This window comes from Pan troglodytes, chromosome 3 (genome assembly GCF_028858775.2).
Source record: "Pan troglodytes isolate AG18354 chromosome 3, NHGRI_mPanTro3-v2.0_pri, whole genome shotgun sequence".
NCBI classification, from domain to species: domain Eukaryota; kingdom Metazoa; phylum Chordata; class Mammalia; order Primates; family Hominidae; genus Pan; species Pan troglodytes.
Window position 1 is genome coordinate 36,413,941 of NC_072401.2, and position 24,963 is coordinate 36,438,903.

At 34.2% G+C, this 24,963-nt stretch overlaps 1 protein-coding gene across 6 annotated transcripts in view; it reads right to left on the reverse strand.

Annotated features, from left to right (window-relative positions):
• The window catches only part of ARAP2 (ArfGAP with RhoGAP domain, ankyrin repeat and PH domain 2), a 173,235-nt gene that overhangs the window by 33,459 nt on the left and 114,813 nt on the right, over positions 1-24,963 (reverse strand). For 4 of the 6 annotated variants that reach the window (XR_010156526.1, XM_016951436.4, XM_063809456.1 and 1 more), the window contains 3 exons: positions 23,659-23,776; positions 17,028-17,156; positions 1,322-1,461 (listed from right to left, as the gene is read on the reverse strand). Coding sequence is in view for 5 of the 6 variants with exons in the window: in XM_016951436.4 (XP_016806925.1) it covers positions 1,322-1,461; positions 17,028-17,156; positions 23,659-23,776 (387 nt within the window). In the remaining variant the exon portion in view is untranslated. The remainder of the gene's footprint in view (positions 1-1,321; positions 1,462-17,027; positions 17,157-23,658; positions 23,777-24,963) is intronic. The other 2 variants (XM_063809457.1, XM_016951437.4) reach the window with 1 other exon arrangement.

The window sequence follows — 24,963 nt, forward strand, 5'->3', positions numbered from 1 at the left end:
ATCATGGAACAGTATGCATCCATAAAAAAGAATGAGATCATGTCCTTTGCAAGAACATGGATAGAACTGGAGGCCATTATCGTTGGCAAACTAACATGGAACAGAAAAACAAATAACGCATGTTCTTACTTACAAGTGGGAGCTAAATGATGAGAACACATGGACACATAGAGGGGAACAACACACACTGGGGCCTTTTGGTTGGTGGAGCGTAGAGGATCAGAAAAAACAACTAATAAGCACTAGGCTTAATACCTAAGTGATGAAATAATGTGTAAAACCAATCCCCATGACTCAAGTTTACCTATCTAACAAATTTTCACTTGCACTCCTGAACTTAAAAACCAAAAAAAATTTCAACAAATTAAAGAAAAATGCTGTTAACCTGTCGCAGTCTTATAAAAACCAAATCCCTGGAGGTGGGGCCTGTGCACATTTGTTTTACTTTTTTTATCCTAATGCTTTTTAAAAATTGCAGTGTATATATAATACACATATAAAAAGTACACAAATCATACATATTAGCTCCATGAATTTTAATAAAGTGAACATACTGGTGTAACCTGCACCCAGAGAATATAAAAAAAATCATATATTATTTTTTAAGCATTAAAACAACCTGACATGCAGAACTCATACTATCTTAAATTACAGATTTGGATACTGAGGTTGAGAGGTTAAGTTACTTATTCATGTAACCAGCTCTTCACAGAGATGAGATTTTCTGATGTTAAGTTCAATATTTTTATAGCTACATCATTTATCTACTCCCTCTTTTATATCTCTAATTCTCTTATCCACTCCACAATTATTTAATAAGATCTTTTAGGGAAATAAATTAGACGGAATATATCAATAAGATTACATTAATACATATGAAATTAAAAATAAGTCAATTCATTCAACCGTATAGGAAAGATACTAATAAGAGTTATTTTAACTTTTGGGTTTGGTCATTTTATTGCACCTTTTATTAATTTCCAGTAGCTAATCTGAAGCCTTTTATTTTAGGATATCACACATTCTCTATTAATTTTATTGACTGAGATGTTGATTTATAATACATATTAGACTTTTCTTCAGGGCTTAAGTCATTTACTGCCCCTCAAAATCTGAGGTGCCTAAAAAGGCCTTATAAAATTATTCACTGTGTTACTGAGTGCATTAATATCTTATACCATAGGCTGAAGGAAATCATCAGCTTACCATGCATTTTATATACTACAGGCAGTGACTTCCAAGAGAGATGGCTGACAGTAGCATAAAATACAAATGTTAATACCCACACAAATAAAAATGTATGCATGTTCAAATACTATACCTTCACATCCTTGTAAAGAAAGAGAAACCCATCTCGTAAAACAAAATACCGGTCTTGAAACTTATTTCCAGATAGTATTTTGGATGGTTCTTCTTTGATTTTCAAGATTCCTTCTTTGATGCTTCCCAGTGTACTCCGGTCTGTAAAGTACAGCATTACTTTTGTGAGTTGGGTACGTTTTTACTTATTTGAAATACAATACAAAACATTTCTATATTGTCATATAGAAAAAATAAGAACTTGTTTACTACCGCTAAAGTCTAAGGTGAACTTCCGGGAATACCATGTGTCTGAAGTATGGCTATTTATCATGTATGGGCCTGCCTGGACTGTTCAAGTAGCCACAGGCTAGAAATCACACAAAATGTGGTTAGTATAGGTTGAGAGGTGCTATAAGTATAAAGTTTCTACTAAATTTTAAAGACTTTATATGAAAAAAATACATATCGGCTGGGCGCAGTGGCTCACACCTGTAATCCTAGCACTTTGGGAGGCCGAGGCGGGCGGATTATCTGAGGTCAGGAGTTCAAGACCAGCCTGGCCAACATGGGGAAACCCGTCTCTACTAAAAATACAAAAATCAGCCAGGTGTGGTGGCACACGCCTGTAGTCCCAGCCACTGGAGGAGGTTGAGGCAGGAGAATAGCTTGAACCCAGGAGGCAGAGGTTGCAGTGAGCTGAGACTGTGCCATTGCACTCCAGCCTGGGTAACAGAGAGAAACTCTGTCTCAAATAAAATAATAAAAAAGAATATATCACAATTTAAAAAATATTAATTACATATTGAAATGTATTTTGGATATTGGATATGTGATATTAAATAAAACATACTGGTAATTTTACCTGTTTCTTTTTACTTTTTTCTAATGTGGCTACTATACAATTTATAATTACATATGTGGCTTGTATTATATTTCTTTTGAACCCCACTGGTATAAACAATGCAAATGTGCAGATAAAAAAGGAAACACCTTTAAGAATTCTGACTCAAATCCACAAATTTTTAAGCCATTAAAGAAATTTTTATAAATGTGAAACAGGCAAGGGTAAGAAAGGCAAAACTGCTAAGGTAGAACATTTACCCATCAATGATAGACTGAATAAAGAAAATACGGTACATTTACATCATGGAGTATTATGTGGCCATAAAAAGGAACAAGATCATGTCCTTTGCAGGGACATGATGGAGCTGGAGGCCATTATCCTTAGCAAACTAAGGCAGGAACCAAAAACCAAGTGCCACCTGTGCTCACTTATAAGTGGGAGCTAAATGATGAGAACACGTGGACACATAGAGGGGAACAACGCACACTGGGGCCTATTGGAAGGCGGAGGGTGGGGGGAAGGAGAGAATCAGGAAAAGTAACTGATAGGTACTAGGCTTAATATCTGGGTGATGAAATAATCTGCACAACGCACCCCCATGACCCAAGTTTACCTATGTAACAAACCTGCACATGTACCCCTGAACTTAAAAGTTATTTTTTTTTAAAAAAAGAAATAACAGGAGAAAACAGAACTGATTTGAGAAATAACATACTTGAAACACTAAATCTAAACATGCAATAATTGCTACAATTTATTGATTACCTATTAGACATCCACGCATTATATACACTCTCTAATAACAACACTAAAAAAATTGTGATTATTATGTTCATTTTACACATGATAATACTAAGGCTTAGAAAGGTTAAGCAGATTTCCCAAGGCTGCAGAGCTAATTGAAGGAGATTAAAACTCAACTTAAAAAAAAAAATTGTATTTTGGATGCAGGGGTACATGTGCATGTTTGTTACAACGGTGTTTAACGCTGAGGTTTGGGGTTCCATTGATCAAGTCACCCAGACAGCAAACATAGCACCTGATAGAAAGTTTTTTCAGCCCTTATCCTCCTCCTTCCTTTTGGAGTCCCCAGTGTCTACTGTTTCCGTATTCATGTCTGTGTGTACCCAAGGTTTAGCTCTCACCTGTAAGTCAGAACATAAGATATTTGGTAAAACCCCAATTCTAAATGCATGTTCTTTTCTAGACATTGCTACCTCAGAGAAGAAACTGAGGAATTTTACAATAATTGAGTCCAAGTTTAAACCTAACATATCACTAGAGAAGCCCCCTCACATTTCCATAATATCCTTTTCCTACTATTATGATGGGTCTAATGGACATTGACTAATAAGCCAGAATTCCCTCCAGTTTGGTTTACACATTATTTTTGTAGCTCAGAGATTGGCAAATTATGGCTGCAGGCCAAATCCAACCCTCTGCTTATTTTTATATGGCCCATGAGCTAAGAATAATTTTTACATTTTTAAATGGTTGAAAAAAATTTCTCAAAAGTTTGATGACACATGAAAATTACATGAAATTCATTAGTCCTATAAAAATAAAGTTGTATTGGAATGCAGCCTCACATTATGTACTATCTGTGGCTGCGAACATGATACAGGGACAGAGCTGAGTAGTTGTTTCAGAGACCTTATGGCTTACAAAACCTAAAACATTAACTCTAGGCCTTTTACGGAAAAAAGCTTGTTGACTCTCACTTCTCAAGAATAGCCTTAGGGGAAACTCCTCTCCACCAAGAACCTGTTCAATCTCTTTGCCTTTAGTTCAGTAGTTTCTTTTTCATTCTTCCATCAAAAATGTACATTTTCTTACTATCAAGCATTGTGTTAGGCACTGTGGTAGAGGGACAAATAAAATTATAGAATTCCCAGGAACACAACGGAAAGGGAAAAGGCAAAGGATATTTCAGAAAGAAAGAATATGTGAAGGCATGAAGTGTTAACATAATGGTAATAATCTGAGCACCCTTTAAGTGAACAACTCATAGAATCACCTCTAGTGTATGTGGAGCACGAGGCAAGCACTGTGCTAGCCCTTTCCATGAATGCCTCATTAAAGGCTCAGAACCACACTTTAGGTAAATTAATCACAATTAATATAATTTTATAGATGTAGAAACAGGTTTGATATAATTATGAAACTTATCCAAGGCACACAGTTAAAGAGTGCTGTCATCAGAATTCAAAGTCAGGTCCACCTAGCTAGACTGGGAAGGTGCTATCACAGGTATTAAAAGATCAAAAATATCTAACAAAATGTTTGTCATTAAAATCTATTTTTGATGATGTGTGATGTATAAAGACATGTCAGATTCATCTATTTTTGGATTAATTTGTATCGACAGGGGCATCAGACACTGAGATATTCTTTCTTTCCCAGGAAAACTCTGGCTTATGTCAGAAAAGCTCCCCTCCTTTGCCCCACAATTTTCCGCCCATGGCCCAGTCCTTGCAGGGTGGAAGAAGAGGAGGCAGAGCCACCAGCGATAGATGTTGTTCTATAGTTTGAATGCATGCCCTAAATTTTCCACTTAAATTGTTATAATGATTCATCTTTTTCTCCTTATTTTTACATTTTATTTTTAGCATGTTCTAAATGGCTAAATGTGTTTCTGGGATTCCTATTCTGTGACATTCAAGTTAGATAATTTTTGATCTGGTTTTACAAGCCAGAAAATAAGATTCAGAGAATTATAATGACCTGCCCAAAGACATAAAAATTAGTAAGTGATAGAAAAGGGGATTGAAGACTAGCAGAAATAAATACAAAGCAAAACCAAAAAGCACAATACACTTTGTGCTCCTGTGTACTGTAATTTGTTGTAGCTTATGAATAAAAGGCTCTGTGTGCATAAAAAAGGGTAGCTCCTTTAACAGTAATTGTATTTCATGTGCAAAACTGACAATGTGCCACACGTAGAAATCATTTCAACTAATTTTTGTAACACAAAAACATTTTGTGAGAACATCAAATTTGTATTTGTTTTTTATCATGCACAAATTTGTCAGTATATCTCCAGTCTAAAACTTTCCCCTGAAATCCAGATACATATTCAACTGCTTACTTGAGAACCGAAGAACAATAAAAAGAAAGAGAAACCTCAAGCCAAATAGCCATGATATGGTCATTATGCTGTCAGCTTCTGCTTTTCCTGTAAAACAAGAGTAATGACACCTATCCTGAAGGATTGTTGTGGGCCTTACACAGGATAACGCACACACAAGATGTATGGCAGAACACTGTATCAGGTCTATCAGTTTAATACCTTTCTGATATTAAGGTGATAGAACTTTAAATATCCATGCATTATTTCTAAAATTTATAAAATAAAAACTTCAGAAAAAAAAATTAGTCTTTCCGGGCACGGTGGCTCATATCTGTAATCCCAGCACTTTGGGAGGATGGGGCAGGTGGATCATCTGAGGTCAAGAGCTTGAGACCAGCCTGGCTAACAAGGTGAAACCCCATCTCTACTAAAAATACAAAAAATTAGCCAGGCGTGGTGGTGTGCCACTGTAGTACCAGCTACTCAGGAGGCTGAGGCACGAGACTCATCTGAACCTGAGAGGCGGAGGTTGAAGTGAGTCTAGACTGTGCCAGTGCATTCCAGTCTGGGCGGCAGAGTGAGACTCTCTCAAAAAAAAAAAAAAAAAAAAAAAAGAAAAAGGAAAAAAGTAGTCTTAAACCCAACAACCCTTAATCTGTTTGGGGAAAACATTTACTAATGCAGCAAATAATACACAAATGTTCACACTTAAAATTAGCATAAGAGAACAAAAGTTAAAAATACAAATAGTTGCTTACAACTCAAATATATGAGCATGGAATGACCACTTGGAAGCAAAAGTGCCCAGGATTAATCACATTACTGATCCTAACCATGAATAAACATATATAACAAACCCAATCGTTTTCATGATACACATACTGACCTCAGACAGTATTTTATTGATCACACCGTCATACTAATAGATTCTTTTTAGGTACTTCGTGACTTTTAAATAATTACTGAAAAATATACTGCTAAAATTTGTCTTCTGGTACAATGTCTTAATATTCAATTCCACAGAGAAATATTGTAAAGGATTTTTATAGCTAAGAAGTATAGTAAGCAATTTGTTAAACATTGTATGGACTTGGTCATATAGCTGGTTTAGAACAAGAGAGTCAAGAAAGGCATCTATAATGCCTTGTTGGTTTACAAATAGGTATTTTTAAAAGCAAGTTATAATCAAGTTGTGAAATATAGATATTTAAATTGCTTAAGTCAGTAAAATCCATTCACACCTTCTGACAGTACTTTTCATTTACATTTTTGCTCAAATTAATAAACCTTTCCATTTTTACCAAGAAATAAGCCTATGTCTGGTATTAAAGTAAACAACTCATAGTCATAAAAAACAGACTTAGGGGAAAATATTGTTTAAATTTTAAATATCGTTTAAATAGTAACATTTCCTTTAACAATCATTGTATGTGATTGAGTATATTGAGTACAAACCTCAGCGTGCACCCTATTAAGGGACTCAGGATGAAAGTTTTGAAAGGAATATATGCTAAGGATGAGGGAAGAACAAAAAACACTTTGAAATATGAAGCTCTATGATAAATATTATGATTTAAAAGACTTTCTAAAAGCTCTCAAAACCAAATTCCTGTCTGTTCCCAAGATGTTAAAATAAGTAGAAAGCCACCAATTAAAGGCCAAAATAAAGCTACACACTTTGGCGTACACTGTGTGTAACTCTATATGTAACAAAATGAAGGTCATGAATTGAATGGCTTCCAGTAATTCATTCTTCCAAACTGTTCAGGTACTGGTTGGACTCTCAACTTTGGGGTACTTCACTCATACTTTTTACTCCCTTGACCTCTTGCTAGACATAAAGCTCCCTTGCTAGTAGGGAAAACCATCTATTGTTTTCGTGTGAGTATAACAGGTTTGAAAGTTTAATGCACTCCCCAAAGCACTAAATTCTCCCAGAGATAAATCCTAGGATGCACATTAACAGGTAGTATTTCATTTACTACCTTTTGATCTTTCATTCCAATCAAATTACAGCATACTGTTACCTCTACTGAATCATAAAACCCTCCCCTATTCTTGGTAGTTGCTAGGATGAGAAAGGATAGGTTGGAGTTTATTGAAAGGTCTTTAAAATTAAAACTGCGGGTAAGAAAACAAACATGTATTGTAAGTTATACTGAGCTATCAACTTGTTATTAATTTAGAAAAGCTCTTTAAAAGTCACATGTAGGAAACAAAGCAGAATGGCCAAATTTATTTAAGCAGAACAGACATATCATGTAACCAGGCAATGAAACTGAAAAGCTCGCACCTCCAAAAAAAATAGTTTTTCTAAGCCATTTGAAAATCTCAGTTTTTTAGTACAAAAATAGTTATCTCCAAACCACCAGCCCCAAATTCCAACAGAATAATTGATAGGTGGAGGAGGCTGGGGTTGAGGGGAAGAGGAGAGAGAAACATACACCCAGGAATGGCATTTCTCAGATATATATCCCCCGCTTTACCCTCCATGTCCAGGCAGCTAGCAATCAATCATTATTCTTTCAGCAATTCTCTTTTGATTCAATTCCACTTCATTCCCATTGTTATCACCCTACACACTTCCTTTTCTCTATAATCCTTGGATTTCAGAATTCTCTAACTCCATGTCCTACCTTTCTAATGGCTCCAACATACAACTGCAGATTCTTGTTATGAAAACACAGTCTCCATCATTTTATAAAAGCCCTGTCCAGAGCCCTACTGTTCTAATGATTAAAGCCTTACCTTCCTAAAGCCAAAAGCCTACACTCCTCTTCCTGACTTTTAAAACATGAAATAAATGGACAACTCCTATACATCTCTGTAAATTATTAAACTAAAATATAATATTTAAGTTCAATTGATCATAATACACTATTTGGAAAACCAATCCTTGTCTCTGTGATATGACTCAAGTTAATCACCTGATTGATCTTGAGAGAAATCCTGTTTTCTTTGATTCTGTACAAATTTGATTCCTACTTCTGGACCTAACTCATCCATGAAGATTCTCCCAACTACTTCAGTCCATATTTTTTTCTCTCATGCCACTAAACTCCAAGATGTAATATCACCCTTGAATTCATGAAACATCATATTTGCTTCATAATTTAACTCTTTTTTTTATTTATCAACATTTAAGTTCTGGGGTACATGTGCAGGATGTGCAGATTTGTTACATAGTAAACATGTGCCATGGTGGTTTGCTGCACAGATCAACCCAACCCCTAGGTATTAATGTAAGTACCCATTAGCTGTTCTTCCTGATGTGTTCCCTCCCCCTACCCTACCCTCCCCATGGACAGGCCCTGGTGTGTGTTGTTCCCCCACCCCATGTGTCCCTATGTTCTCATCATTTGGCTCCCACTTATAAGCGAGAACATGCGGTGTCTGGTTTTCTGTTCCCGTGTTAGTTTGCCGAGGATAACAACTTCCAGCTCCATCTGTGTCCCTGCTATGGACATGATCTCATTCCTTTTTATAGCTGCATAGTATTCCATGGTGTATATGTACCACATTTTCTTTATCCAGTCTATCGTTGATGAGTATTTGGGTTAATTCCATATATTTGCTATTGCCAACACTGTATTTTGAAAGAAAATATTTCTACTTCTTGAAGGGCATGGGCCTTATCTACAGTGCTGGGTTGACCTGGCTACAAGAAATCCACAGAAAATATAATCTAATAGTTACTCCCATTACAATATCGTACGCCTGTCATACAAGCTATAAAGGAAGAGAAAATTCACTTTTATTTGAGCTACTCTTTACTCCTCTGAGCCTTCCCTGGTTTGTGACAAACAAACATTGTAACAGCTTCACCTATCTTAAGTACATATTCATTTTGTATTTCCTGTTTAAAATAATGTAGACTTTGGTTTATCTTCTTCAATCTAGGTAAGAGCTGAAACAATACAGTGACTAAGAGCACATTCTGGCGCTAGACTGCCTGGGCTTGAATGACAACCACATTCTCTGCTAGATCGCAGACAGTAATCTCTAAATCTCAATTCTCTTATCTGCAAAATGAGAATACATACAGTACTTACCCAGTGGATGTGGTATATAAATTGCTCAGAATAGAGCTTGGCAGAGAACAAGAAGAATGTAAGTCCTTGTTTAATTAATGGAGGGCGGACATAATTTTTCTGTGTTGCAGAATCTAAGGCAAACACTACAGAAACAACTACCCTTACAAAAGTCTGATGACTTATAGATTTAGTTTCTAAGAGTCTAAAAACCTCATATCTGATTTATCCTTGATTTCAGGATAGTAAGGGGTTTAGGACAGAATATATAAGCTGGATATGGAGCAATCTTGACTATAATGCCTGTTTCTCCACTTATCAGCAGGTCACCTTGAAAGAGTTATGTAATACCGCTACATCCCAGTTTCTCCATTTGTAAGTAGCAGTAACCCTAAGACAGTAGGAAGATGACATAAAATAATGTAAGTAAAGCATTTAGCCCAGCGCACATAGTAAATTCACAGTAACTATGAACTATTGTTATCTCTCATATATTATCTGATCAGTGACAAGGAAATACACAACAAATTGATCTATTTTTCATGGTCTGCATGTGTCTCTCTTCTTCTCTTGCTGGCAAAGACTATTTCTTCAGAGCTGTGCCTTATCTTAAAAAATTATTTGTTCCAAGTTCTACCTGTCCCATGTACTCTAAGTGATGAAGGGCACAAATGGGCAGTTTCCATGAGAAGCAACTCCCTTGAAATTATGCCAAGATCAAGTAATTTTACAATATTTGCAGGATAACGTCTAAAAAGTCCTTCCAAATTCAAAATTATGCATATTTTCTTTTCTTCAGAATTGATTGTATAGATGTATTTTTTTATAATTTTGATGAGAGAGAATTACTCATATATTTCATTCACTGTATGATATTCACTCAAAATGCACTTTGGTGAAATTTACATGAGAAGACACCAAACTGGGCATAATCACTGCTTGAAAGTATGTTACTTCTTTCTTTCTTACTTTCTTTTTTTAATTAACACTTGAAGATTTATTTTTAGAACACTAATGGGGGAGCATCTTTTTAAAGCTAACATATAGACACACTGTGACACTTCAAGAAAGTAATCTATTTCTTAGGATAAGCCAAGTATGCCCCCTTCACTCCAATCTATTCTCCTTTATGTTATTTATACAGTTGGCCCTCTGTATCCATGGATGCCGCATCTGTCAATTCAACCAATAGCACATCAAAAAATGTTTGAAAAACCAAAAATAACAATTTAAAATACAAACAGAAAAAAACATAGCATAGCTATTTGCATAGCATTTACATTGCATTAGGTATTATAAATAAACAGATGATTGAATGTATGGGAAGGATATGCGTAGATTACATGCAGATAGATACTCTGCCATTTGATATAAGGGACTTGCGCATCTGCAGATTTTGGTATCCATGACAAGCAGGTGGCAGGGGGGAGACGTGGTAGTGTCCTGTAACCCACCTCCCCATGGATACTGAAGGAAGACTGTATTGATGTAGCAGTGGTTAACAGAACAAGTAGCCTGTTGACATCCTTCTATCATTAAATTATTTATAAATAGTTAAATTATAAATATAGTTACTATTGGAACAGGATTTAATAAAAAAGTACCAGAGATTTTATTTTGCTATTTTACTACTAATGCAGCAAATTGCAGAATTCAGAAAATTGTTTTCCTATACTGTTTTCATTATTACATTGAATTATAATAAACATTTCTAAAATATAATTTAGTGTGATATATTTAATTTATATTCAATGAATGTATAATTTTCAGCATACTGTTAATAAATGCAGAGATAGTACTGGAGTTTTCAGTGATCAGATATGTTTTCTGATCACTGAAATCAGTGATTCAGATATATTTTCTTTCACGTGATTCTCATGCAACTTTGCAAAGTAGGGAAGACAGGTTATATCATCTTATTGACAAATGTGAAAATTGTGGCTCACAATTATGTGACAAGATTAGAAAGCAACATGCTAGAATATGAATTCAGGTCTCTTAATATCTAACATGAAATTTTGTCTTCTATCCTGGGATACTTCTAAGTAATAGTCATGATTACCATGACCACCATCACTATCAACCACAATAACAGTACATGTCCAGGTGCCTTTCTTGGTTTCACGTATCATTTTACACTGCTAAGCACTCTTTTTTCCTAAAAATTACTCCTTTGACAATTTATGTGGCATTGCTCTCTTTCTTTCTTGAAACTTTTCTGATTGTTCCTTCACAAGGCCTCTTTTGCTACATCTGTTCTTTAAATGTTTGTGTTGTATCTCTGATATTCTTACTCTAACACTAAAATTGCATGACTTAGTATTCTCCCAAGGCTAAAACCACTTTCCACACAATGAGCTCTTAGGTTTAGATATTTAGTTCCCTTCTAGACATATATCCTCAAACACACGTCAGACTCTTAAAGCTCAGCACATCCAAAACTGAATTCTGTGGCTCCATCCATCACTCCCAACCAGCAAGCTCTTCTAGTCTCCCTATCCTAATATCCCAGGAGTTATCCAAACCAAAATACCAAGAACTACAATCCAGCTTTCATGGTAATGATCTGATGATATATACTCTGGAAAGCATTCCCTAACTACCTAGACAAAAGTGAGTTGGCAGTCCTCTAAAATTTGGTCAGTACTTGCTCAGTTATAAACTGTTTCATATATTTATATATTTTTAAAGTTTATTCAACATGTACTTTTAGTGAGTAAAAGAGTAAAATATAGCCTTGTTAAAGAAGGATAGCATGTACAAGAAAAACTAAGAAATGATATTTCCTTGAATAAGACACATTCAGTGAAAGAAGAGATGTCTACAATTACCCAGTTGAACTACTTTTCTGTGATTGAAAGCTCTTCATAAACATCCTGACCTAGAGTAGTCTATTACTTCATGCTGTTTGTACTCTAATATTTCAACAGTTGTCACACATTTAAAATTTCTGTTCTTTCTGGGTATAGATAATGTTTAACAAAACTCTTACATTTAAATACCTTAAATTTTCTATAGATTACTGCATGATACAGAGAGTTAATACAAATTTACCAATAGGGTTTCTCACCACAGAATAATCTTTTAGAAAATGTCAGGAAATTGGTACTCCATAGTAAATATCAGTGACTATCATCAATTTCAAAAAAAAGAAAAATTTCCAATTTAAGTGGCCTAGGTCTTACTTTTAATATCTTGTACATCTTTGGCTTTAAGAAAACATGATGGGGAGTGAAATGTAAATTATATCAGCTAGGTAAATTTATGGATTTGTATTATATTTGCTGAAATTGTCTTCTTTTTTAAGTTCATAGATAGTGAATGGCTCAGCTTTCCAGGTGTGAATTTACTTGAAGCAGTTGCATTTTGAATTACACTATTCTAATGCAAATTTAATTCCATAGCATCTGTCATATACAGCAATCTAAACTTAGAAATTCAAAGAAATATGCATTTGAGTTACATCTTATATCTTTATATATAAGTATTTCTCTCCCATTTAGATCATTAAAATTTCATTCTCATGTATCATATTCTATTGGGATAATTTTCAAAAAACTTTAGTGCTTAAAATAAGACTTATGCAACTTGAGATTATTTATTCTGGAACCTTACAGAAGCTATACATTTATGGTTTGCTTGTGATAGATATGTTGAAGTTCAGTATAATATATAATAATAATGAATAATGGTTTAATTAGGTAAGCTATGACACTGTCTAAATAGCAATGTAAATGAAGTTTCATTCTCCCTATCTTAATAGTTCAGTCATAATATATGGAGTAGAAAAAAATTGAGGACTATTACCTTTGTTTTCAAATTAGTTAGCTCTTTATTACAATAATCGCAATGGCACAAAATGTTCCTAATAAATCAAATGCCTTTGAAAAACACAAATAATTTTTAAGTAGAGGCAACAAAAAACACACTTACTCCTATCTAACTCTATAAAAGTAAATTATGTTACCTCCTTACCTTAAATGAATGAGCAGAAATTAAGTGCTAGATTCTAAAATATATTCTTACTTATGTGTGAAGTCCACATTTTAAATAGTTCAGATAAAGAAAGAAAATTGAGAAAATTAAAACCCCTTAATTACAGCAAATTTTTATATAACATTCTTGCGTTAAAAGGAAGTGGTGAAAACATAACGTCAAGCAAAGTATATGGTTATAATTTGTTCTACATATCAGGAAAAAAACTCCTAAAATGAATGAAATGCAAGCCATAGATAGACAGACAGAAATTATAAATGTAGGGACAGAGTAAAATTTGTGGCAATTAGGTATCTAATGTGGGGGTGTAAGGTACAAAGGATGTTATAGGGCAACTCCATGTTTTAACAAAATGTTAACATATTAGCTATTTGTTACTGAGAAAAAATGTGGTTGCAACCAACTGCTCCCCCACCTTTTTTTCAAATTCTGATGATTTCTACTTGGTCCCAGGTTAGAATAAGAAACTCTTAAGAAAGGAAAATAAATCTTTAACATTATTCCCATTTTTCTTTGAAGAACAGTTGAGTATTTCTGAGATGATTCTAGTTTATCTGCTAACACACTGACAGAGAAATCATATTTGATTTATTTTCATTATTTCCCTTTTAGATCCCAATTTTAAGGTGTAGTAGAGGTAATGAAATGGAGCAATAACTCTGGAGTAGGTAGGTAGTCGTTGTGATTGACTTAGGAGACATTTGCCAAGACAAAAATAAACTAGACTGAATACCAAAATTATCAAAAGTCTATCACAAAGTATGCCCCATAAGAGTTATTAATAAAGTTGAGGCTGCTCTAAGTCACAACTATAAGAAAAAATCACGACTTAAGGAATTGATTTTTTAAAAATATTACAGATTCCTTAAAAGGGCAAGCTTCAATTCAAACAAATGGAGAACCAACCATAATGAAAGAGATTATTTTGCTTTTACAATCTGGATATAAATCAAACTCTAAATCAATACTTATAAAAATTTTATGGGCTAGAAAATAAGAGTACTTTAGACATTTATTTTATAGGTTCTCTTATTTTTGACCAGACTACATAACTACAAATATGAAATGATCCAATTAATGTATTTGCTGATGGTTTTCCTTTAAAACACTATTTTTTTCATGCAAAGTTCCTGGTACAATAACAAGATGCATATTTGTTGGATTAAATGAGGTAGTAGGGATAGTTCAGGGACAGAGGTAGGTTTTATGGCTCCCACCCTGTTAGAGATGTGATGTGGGTAAGAGAGTGACACAGAAGTTTACTGACATTTTACTCCAAAGAATATTTCACCATTGGGAGGTCAAGGCAGGTGGATCACTTGAGGTCAGCAATTCGAGACCAGCCTGTCTAACATGGTGAAAGCCAGTCTCTAATAAAAATACAAAAAATAGCCAGGCATTGTGATGAGCACCTATAATACCAGCTACACAAGAGGCTGAGGTAGGAGAATCACTTGAACCTGGGAGGCAGAGGTTGCAGTAAGCTGAGATCACGCCACCGGTGGCACTCCAGCCTAGGTGACACAGCAAGACTCCATCTCAAAACAAACAACAACAACAACACAAACCAAAGAATATTTCATCCAAATCTCTGAAACATCACTTAAGCCTCCAGCTTGCTTTCTTCTGCTTCGCTTCTCTAGTTCTTCTCTAGCTTTTTTTCTACAAGATTCTTTGTCTAGATCTTACAGAGGCTTGATGCTTTTATAACAGAAGGACACACTCATATCTCCATCTAGAAGATGTAATGGGATAGGTGGAACATCACGAAAACACCAAATCTTCCTACCCAGTTTGTGGTTACAGCCAACGTACCAGCTGTCACTGTACCATTTCTTCTTGCCCTTACACAACAAAGGTTTTACCCAGATATGACTGCTCTAAACCAGCGCAATCTACACCTTGTTGGGTTGTTTGCCACCCACCCCCAGCCATGCCCCGAAGATTAATAGCATTTAATGGTGAACTTGTTTTGGGTTACCCGCACCCTCAGACATACAGAACCTTCACTTATAACATAGCCTTTTAGGATCTAATTCTTATCTATTTTTATTCATATAGCCAACCTACTAGCATTCACACAACAGCAAAGGTATTATGTCTAGGTGTAGGTTTTAAACATGTTGCAACATGGAGAATTAGAGATATTGCAGAGGAATATCAGAAGAAAAGAAACAAATAAAAATTTCAACAGAAAGATAAAGAATTAGAAGAGATATCACAGATTATCTAAATTAGGGTTTCTCAACAACAACATTGACCCTTGGTCTGTACCCACTAAATACCAGAAGCCCTGCCTCCCTACCCAATCTCCAAGTTGTGACAGTCAGAAATGTCTTAAGACATTGTATGTTCCATGTCTTGTGGGCGGGGAGGGGAGGGAGGGGAAATCATTCCTAGCTGAAAGCCACTACTTTATGGCATGTGCATTCATACACGTGCATTCACATGAGTACAGAGAAATCCTATTGCAAACATTAAGAAGGCACAGGCAGTATATGGTCAGAATCATACGTAAGAGCATGAAAAAATTTCAAACAGGATAAAGGTCTCTGAAAGGCTACATTTCTACAGTACAAAGAGTTAGTATCTGTTTTGGCTTTTTAGATGCGTATAATAACACAATGACATAAAAGTTGTTATACTACTTGCATTTTGTAAAAGTACTTTCATGTAAGTAAAAGTATATAAGATATAAAAGACAGTGTATTAAATCAGAAGTTTATATGATAAGCTTTGGTACAATTAAGAGCTCTGAATTATGACTATTAACTAGAGACTCTGCAATGATACTGAGTAGTTTACAGCACTGAAGAGCTGTACCATCCTCCCCACCTTTTTTCACATGATTAAAATTAGGAGGAACACCAATCAGTTCTTCAATTCAATACTTAGTAACTGAATAATATAAGGCAAATTACTTAAGTTCTCTGAGTTTCTTTTTCCTTCATTTGTAAAATTCCAAAGGTAATATAACTTACAAGGAAGTTAAAAAAAAACTTTAAATGAGCTTTGGTGTGTGTTGAGCTCTGCTGATATGCAATTAAGAAATAATAATGGTTATTATTTATATTAATCATAAAAGTAATCATAAATTTCAATCCTTAGCTTTTTGAGTTGGATTGTATATAATCCTGGCTTCTTTTTTTGATCTTTCAGTTGATAACAACACAACGGAAGAATAATTAAGTTTCAAAATAAAAATTTTCTGAGATCTCATAGAGGTTCAGAAATGGTCTTATATAGTTCACTGTGCTAGCTAACTTACTTAATTAACCTTACATGAGCACTATCTCCTTCCAGTTGGATGGGAAGCATTCTTACTGGAAGTATTTTATTTTGTAAGTATTTATTTTCCAACTTCATCACAAAAATGTGAGATATATAGCAAGCACTGTATCTCAGAGCCTACATAATTAGCATTCCTTTAATGTCCAGAAAGCTTTCCAATGTAAATGTAATTCACAGAGATGACTTGCCCTCAGTTTAAAAATTGAGGAAAAAAATAAGCATAAGCATGGTAAACAACCTTTAAAAACAAACTATTATTTCCAAAAACCTGAACTTGGTACAATCAAATTAGCCAACTATTACCACAGAGCAACACATTGGGAAAATATCTTCCTGTCCATATATTCTTCTTTCTTATATATGTACTATCTCAGTTCATTCTGTATCTAGCTACTCGTTTTTCACATTTTCAAATATTACTTGTGCCATATTAATTACCCTTTAACCACTTGAATTTTCAATCATAGCTGCAATGTGAAGTAATGACACCTACCACTGCAGTGTTTAATTGTGTCAGCGGTTAAGAATCTCTTCACCACCAGGTAAGCAGAGCCAGGTTCAGCTAATGAACTCCACTGAAGCACCTGCTCCAGTACATTTTCCTTGTAGTGAAGAGGACGCTCTGTAAAAAATAAATTCCAAATCAAATGGAAAATATATGAGGATAACAATTTTTTATTTTATAATCATAAAATTTAAAAAATCCATTTGAAAAGATCTGTAGGCAACATTATACACAATCATATCTTATGTTATATTATACAGTAATAGCACTATGACTATGTAAAAGATATCCTAAGACCTAGAAAATTATTAAGCACATAACATTTACTATATAAATTAATCATGCAGGAATACCTGTTACTGAACTATTTTTAGAAATCAGAAGTACTTTTGATAAAAATCTCAGAATTCTACCTTTTGTACAATAAATTCTACCCCTTGTATAATACTTTATTATTATTATTATTATTATTATTATTATTATTATTATTATTATTTTGAGACAGGGTTTCACCCTGTCACCTAGGCTGGAGTGCAATGGTGCAATCATAGCTCACTGTAGCCTCAAACTTCTGAGCTCAGGCTACCCTCCCACCACTGCCTCCCAAAGTGGTGGGATGAACAGGCATGAACCACCATCCCCATCCTCTATCCTCTTTTTTAGATAACATACTGGTTTGTTTAGGGAAACCTTCTTATTTTTATATGCAATTAAATGGTTTTAAAAGGACTAACAAACTTAATATTGTCCGTTACTAAATAATAATCATAAATTAATCATAATCCTTTGTTTATCCCAACAAGATCAAACTCATAATTTTGGATCAACACTAGTAAATACCTCATAGCTAATATTTTCATAATCAATATAAAATTATAAAATGTAACTTCTATAGAAAACACTAAAATCATTTACAAAATAGTACTGAAGAGTCTATATTTAACTACTAGTGGAAATATAAAAAAACATGATGTGTCAATATTATAGACTAATTATTGACATAATAGGCCAACTAGCAAGAAATTACATGACATCTTCAATATATCTCTCTGAAGAATATTCATCCATACACATTTTGATTTAGGCAATCATAATTTTAAATGCAGCATATATTCTTAGCATAGAGTTAAAAAGAACAAGTTTTAGAATTACAATCAAAGTCTCACAGAAAAGTTTTTGATGATCAAAATATGTCAATCGGTTAATAAAATGTAGCAACAGAAACATATGCTGGAATAAAGGAAATTCAAACTTTTTCTCAGTGCACTGAAAATAGCATAATTGAAAATAATAAGAAAAGAAGCTGTGACATGAAGATGTCAATGCTGCTTTCCTAGTGTTGTAGCCATGTAAAAGTCAATTCAACTCTTTCACACCATCCAAAACATAAAGCACATACCACCTGAGCTTTTTGTTTTCGGTTAAAGTAATGAGGCTAAAGACAAACAGGAAAGAGCATATCAAAAGCATCATACTTGTATGATCCATCATAATGTAACTGATAATAAAATCACAAGTTTAAATAAATATATCACATCCTCCCTAATACTGGTTTCCCCTGCTATGAACATATCATATCAGAAGTCATCAACAATTCCTAGTTTCAGATAAGAAAATAAATTGTCTGTTTCCAATGTAAATTACCAGATGTTTGCTTCCTATCCAGTAAAGAGAAATCCAATTCTGCATTCTGCGCTTATTGGAGCAAGCTGATTCATTATAATAATGGCAAGAATAAAGAAGGAAAGAAAAAATCCACTAGGCCACACATCCTGAAGACAAATATACATCTTGTTTACTATTATATATCCCCTATTCACAGCATAGTATTGAGTATATAATAAATGCTCAGTAAATATTTGACAAATTATTGCATTATTTTCTTTGATGGCCCATAAATCAAAAAAACATATTAACAGAAAGACTCACAGACAAAATGAGTCATCATAAAGCCAGATAAAATCTTTTGTGCTATGTCAATATTACTTTTCTTCAAATAATTTTCTAAAAGATCGGGCAAAGATCATAACTGCCCACAATTTGTCAATGTTATAAAATTCAACTGTTAACTAACTCATAAGTTTGTTGTCTTCTAATTGAAGTTAGATGTATTTGAAGGTAAGACTAATTATAAAATAAGCACTCCCTTTATGTATGGCTTTAAATATATTTTTAAATTATTCTTTAAGTTCTAGGGTACATGGGCACAAAGTACAGGTTTGTTACATATGTATACATGTGCCATGTTGGTGTGCTGCACCCATTAACTCATCATTTACATTAGGTATACCACCTAATGCTATCCCTCCCCCCTCCCCCTTTTGAGCCTACTACTTGCAAGCTTTGAGATACTATTGATCCCAATAACGGTTGCCATTTATGGAATAACAATTATGTATCAGGCATTATATATACTGGATGCTTTAAATCAGTTATCACTTTCAAACTTCACAATAACATGCTTCACTAGATATTATTATTCATATTTCACATGTAAGGAAACCTAAGGATCACAAAGGTTTTGCCCCTTGCCTCGCATCACATGGCTGGTTAAGGTGAGGAACAGAGATGTGCATCCCAAACCTATCTAACTTTAAAGCCCAAAATCTTAACTATTATAGTTAATTTTATTCTGTACACATATGTAAGCCTTCCCATGATGGTTTTCTCACATGCAATTTGTTTTCTTAGGTAACATATGCAAAGTGAAAAACAATGTCTGCCCTGTCCACATAATCAGAAGATAACAGCAGTTTATGAGTCAGTCAGAAGAGCTAGAAAGAATCCTAATAAAATAAACAGATCTCCCACATCATAGTAGGTATGAGGAAGAAACAAGACCATCTTTTTCTGATAGTACTGCATAAAAAGTAACTGATTCTCAAACTTGGATCTCTCAGTGAAGCCTATTTAAATGAGGCCCTTCAGCAATTAAATTTCTTTCAAGATGTGAAAAACCTAGAGGGTAAAGGGGTCTACATTGGCAGAGGATGGGTTCGGATTTAAGGTAAAGCATTAAAATAATAGCATATTTTGGATGACTGGCTCTTATGGAAGAGAACCTAACTCAGCTTAATGTATATTTCATACCAATGTAATATAAAATGAAAACATCAAAAATATTAAAATGTTTTAAATGGTTATATTTTCCCACGAATCTGACTACCATATAAAGAAAAAAAGATGACTGCTGTTTTAGTCAGAACTTCCTGAAAAGTTGTGCACCATCTCACCAACGATAGTAATGGTGAAATATCATTTAAGTGAAAAAAAATGTACATGATTATAGCAATCTGAATTAGTAGCTGCCACATCCATGGTGATTCCATTTACAGGTTTAAGAATCTATTTGCATCATCTTCAGGCATATAGGAGTTTCCCAGCATTTACATGCTAATAATGCATATGTTCCCTTTATTTTTATATTTTAATTAGGGTATTAATTTTTAATGAGTACAATAGGTTATCTCAGGACAGTAAAGGGAAGATTACCAAACATTTATTATACAAAGGAAATACTGAATATAGAGAACTCCTGGTTTAAAATATACAGATACTTAAAATCTAGCACTCTGGCTTACATATTTATAAATTTATATATTCATTCATTCATTTTTTTACTGCATTACTTGGAGGATTTATGTTTACATTAGCAAACACACCAACTGCCTGGCTGACATTCTTCTCAACTACAACCTTCTTACTACCTATGCCTTTACTTTTATCTCCTTCTCATATTTCACTTTATCTTCTCTGCATGTTACTAGATATAAAGCCTTCAACATGTGGTACACACATGTTCCACTGGCTTCAGTAAACCCACATAACCACAGGCCCTTCTGTTGCTCTCCTACCATTATTCCTCTGGGAGGTTTTCCCTTACTGCAATTTCTACTTGTACAGTTGACAAAACATTAAGACCATGCCAAATTTGAATTCTTAACTCTAAGTGTATTCTTTCTAGGTGTACATGACACATTTCTTTGTTTATACATTGACACATTCACAAATCAAAACTTGATGACTCCTAGTTTTTTAGATATCTTGGCATAAAGACAACTTTATTTTAATTAGAAGTAAAAATAAGAAAAAATCCAATTCAGTCTTAGCATTGTATATACTAATTATCACATTCAAGTTTATAATTAGTCATTCTGAGGGTAAACATCCCTTGATTGCTCAAGATAAAATTTCAAAACAATGTTTCTTGGTATAATGCAACCCCTCTTCTAGCTATATATAATTCCTTTCTATCCTCATCCACCTGCTTGCTCCTCTTAGGATGGCCAGTAGCCAGAGATACAGAGCTCCAGTGGCACACAGATATGCTTTAGTGTACTCAAACTTTGAGGGGGCAACGGAGGTAGGGAGGGGATGCCTACCCCTAAACCCACAATTCAGTATTCTGCTATCAAACTTTTAAAAAGCAACAGAAATAGAAGCGTGTAGGAGACAATCATCTGTCCAAGCACTAAACAGGGCCCTGAGATCTCTTCATGGTTCCTAATCTACAGGCAGAGATCTCTGTCTATGTGCCTCCCACATTTGGATGCATCTATACCAGGAACCACAATCCATATCACTCAGGTCCAGAATGCATCTACTTTTTTGCCCCACTTCAGTTGAAAAGGCTTTTGTGGAGTTTCATCCACATCAACTGCACTATGAGAAGTAGTCAAAAATATAAAGCCTGAAATACATGGTAAATGCCCTAAGAAAAGTATAGTCTAGGGCAGAACCAGGTATATACACATTGCTATTCTATAAGTCATATAGTATACAGTATTATAGATTTTTAAACAAATGATAAGACATCAGTGTGAACATCATGAAGGAAGAGACATTTCACTTAGACTGTGAAGGATAAATATGCAATGAGGAAATAAAGGGTTTTATGTGGTGGAACAATGTAAACCAATTTGTAATGTGGAAAGATATTTCTGGCAATAATGCTGACAGTTAACCTTTACGCACAAATATAACAAAGCTGGTAACCAAGTGACCCATTCTTTAAAATTAAACAAAGACAAAAAATAAAAACTTTGTCACCCTTGTACCACAGAGTCATACAAAATCATGCCTCACTTATTCAACAGATTTTATGGCTCCTATATACTAGGCACTATGCTAGACATTAGAGATTAAAAAAAAAAACAGAATTGCTCCTACTTTCCAAGGAACTCCCATCAAAAGAGACAAGTACAAATCAAGGTAATAAGTACTATAAAGAGAAATGAGACAAAGTACAATGAAAATTTTAGTCTAGGTTTTAAAAGAGGTAAGAGTGTGAGCCAGATGGAGGAAGAACAAAGGTATATTTGGGAAACACCAGTTAATACATGTTAGCCAAGCACAAAAAATAGAAGAGATTATCTAATAATAATAAAAAATAAAACAGGTAACATGAGAAAAGATGGCAAAGGATGTTGCAGCAAGGAAAACCCAATGTTTAGAAAACAGAATAAGGAGAATCTACAAAAGAGGTAAAATGAACAGAAAATCATAAAGAGAATCCAGGCAGTATGGAAAACAGAGTGAAGATCATCAAATAAAAAGGGAATAGTCATTAACAATAAATGCCACAGAAGGTTAGGTAAAGTGAACCCAGATGTGAATCTGGGAACTTGACAGTTGGGAGGTCATAGGAGTCATTTGCCAGAGTATTTCTGTGCACGAGGAGGACTGAGACCGATTGAGGGAGACATTGTGAACTGACATCAAAGTACCATTGTCATTAGATCTTGGCAATGTATATTTAAAAATAACATTGAAACATTTTAAATTTTAAAGAATTGTGCACAATCATAATACAGGAATAAAAACATAAAGACAAAGTACTGACAATCCCGTTTCATTTTATCACTTATTGCAACACTCCTAATAACACACTATGGGGTATTTTAAACATTGAATTTTAATTTTTATCCTAAGCTTGCGGGTGGCAAGATTTTCCTTTTGGCAGTTTGGCAGCTATACTCCAAAGTGTCCCAAGACCTTAGTAGGTAGCAGCTAGACAGATGGTGAAGGTACAAAGACATTCTGTGTATTATTTTTTTTTCTGGAGGTCTTTGAAACCACATGGTGTTATTAAAATGTTAAGCTCATTCAGCACTTGACTGTTGGGGTAGTCAAGGTGCTTTAAATGCTCCCTTTATCCCTAGGCATCTTGGAGATGAAAGACAACAAAATATGTGATTCACTAAAGATAGAAAAAAGAAAAAGAAAAAATGAAGCTTCTGCTGCTCTTAAAATTATTTTATATAGTAAACAATATTTTAAATCAACATTCCTTGTTCTTGTTAAATAATAGTAATTCATACCACTCAGAATATTGTGCCAAATCAAATCGCTTGTCCTTATAAACAAAGGTCTTCTTTTCTGAGGCAGCAAAAGAGGTACCTAAAGTCTTGCACTGTATTTTTATAGTCAATAAGGTAATATAATTATTTTGATGAGTAAAATCATAAAAAGGCAACCTCAAACATATATTAACACATGCAATAAGGTAAAAAAAATCATAACAAGATGTTAAGACATAAAATGTTTATAAAGTCTTGTCTTAAAGAGTACTTTTTATAGTATAAGTAATTTAAGAATCCCTAGCATAAAAATCACTTACCTAGCTCTTCATTTTCAATGACTTCAAATGTGGCCCAAATATCACCTTTTGCAGGAATAATATTTTTTATTGCTAATATATCATTAGTTAATTCTTCTGCTTCCATCACAGGAGATATCTGTAAGAGAAGTAATATTTTTTCAAAAAACGTGTTAGACACAGAAGTAGCCTTATGCTAGGTCAATAATATTCCCCATCCACCATTTAATGATATCTTGAATTTATTTTGAGCATGGTTAAAACCAGCTTCCCTAATCCCATACAGAAAACAGCATGTTCAGATCTTTTCCATAAAATGTACATAAGTACAAAAAGAGATTACAATATAGACATAAGAGAATTTTTTAATCTCTTACTGAGCAATTAGACCACTCAGAAGGAAAGAATGTACCTAATTACATTCGGAATGACCTTCGCCAGACAATGAATCCAACAGTCGTCTACATGTAAAATTTTTACTCAACAGTTCTATAATTAAGAGTGTAGAGTGACTTGGTTTATTCAGCCTAGATTCTAAATTATACACAGTCGATGGCTATCGGTCATGCCAAAAAGCTCCAGGGTCTTGGTAGTCTGTGGTGTGCCCTGCCATGCCAAGTGACAGATGGTGGGATACCAAAGTATGCTGGAACCAGGATTCCAGGGCAGATGTCAGAGTCTGCAATGCCAACCTGGGGGTCGGTTCTACGAAAGTCCCAAAGCCTGAGGCCACTGTATAAGCACATCACCTCTTCAGGGACTTTTGGAATTTTTTATTTGTTTCTTTTTGTTTTTGCTTATGCCAATCTTAAGTGCATGCTGGCCAAAAGCAAAATGGCTTTCTTCAATTAGAATTTAGTCATAATGATGTTTTAAACATTATAATACTGCAGTTGCAACTTGATTTGCACATTTTCAGTAAAAGGATGTCTCTACTAAAAGTTCTTTAGAAATGTATTTGTTTCCATTTCTCTTGCCCATAATTACCCATAAGCATATTGCACATACATAAATAACAAAAAACCTATTTCACTGCAGGTAACTCGCAAAGTCTACCTTTTGTATTTTATGAAATTTAGTGCTTTTTTGGAATATAATTATACAATGAAGTCCACTATTTTCTATTTAGAAAAGCCTAAAGAAATATAAACTTAAAAGAAAAAAACTTGTTATAGCATCTAGGAATAACAGAGAACACCAAGCAGTATGGAGTAGTTGAATCATTTCAGTGATGCTGTTGATATGCATGAACAAACAATATTTTTAAGGCTAGCACTTTCTTTAAAAAATAATAAATTATTGAGAAACCCACTTGTGAAACAGGCA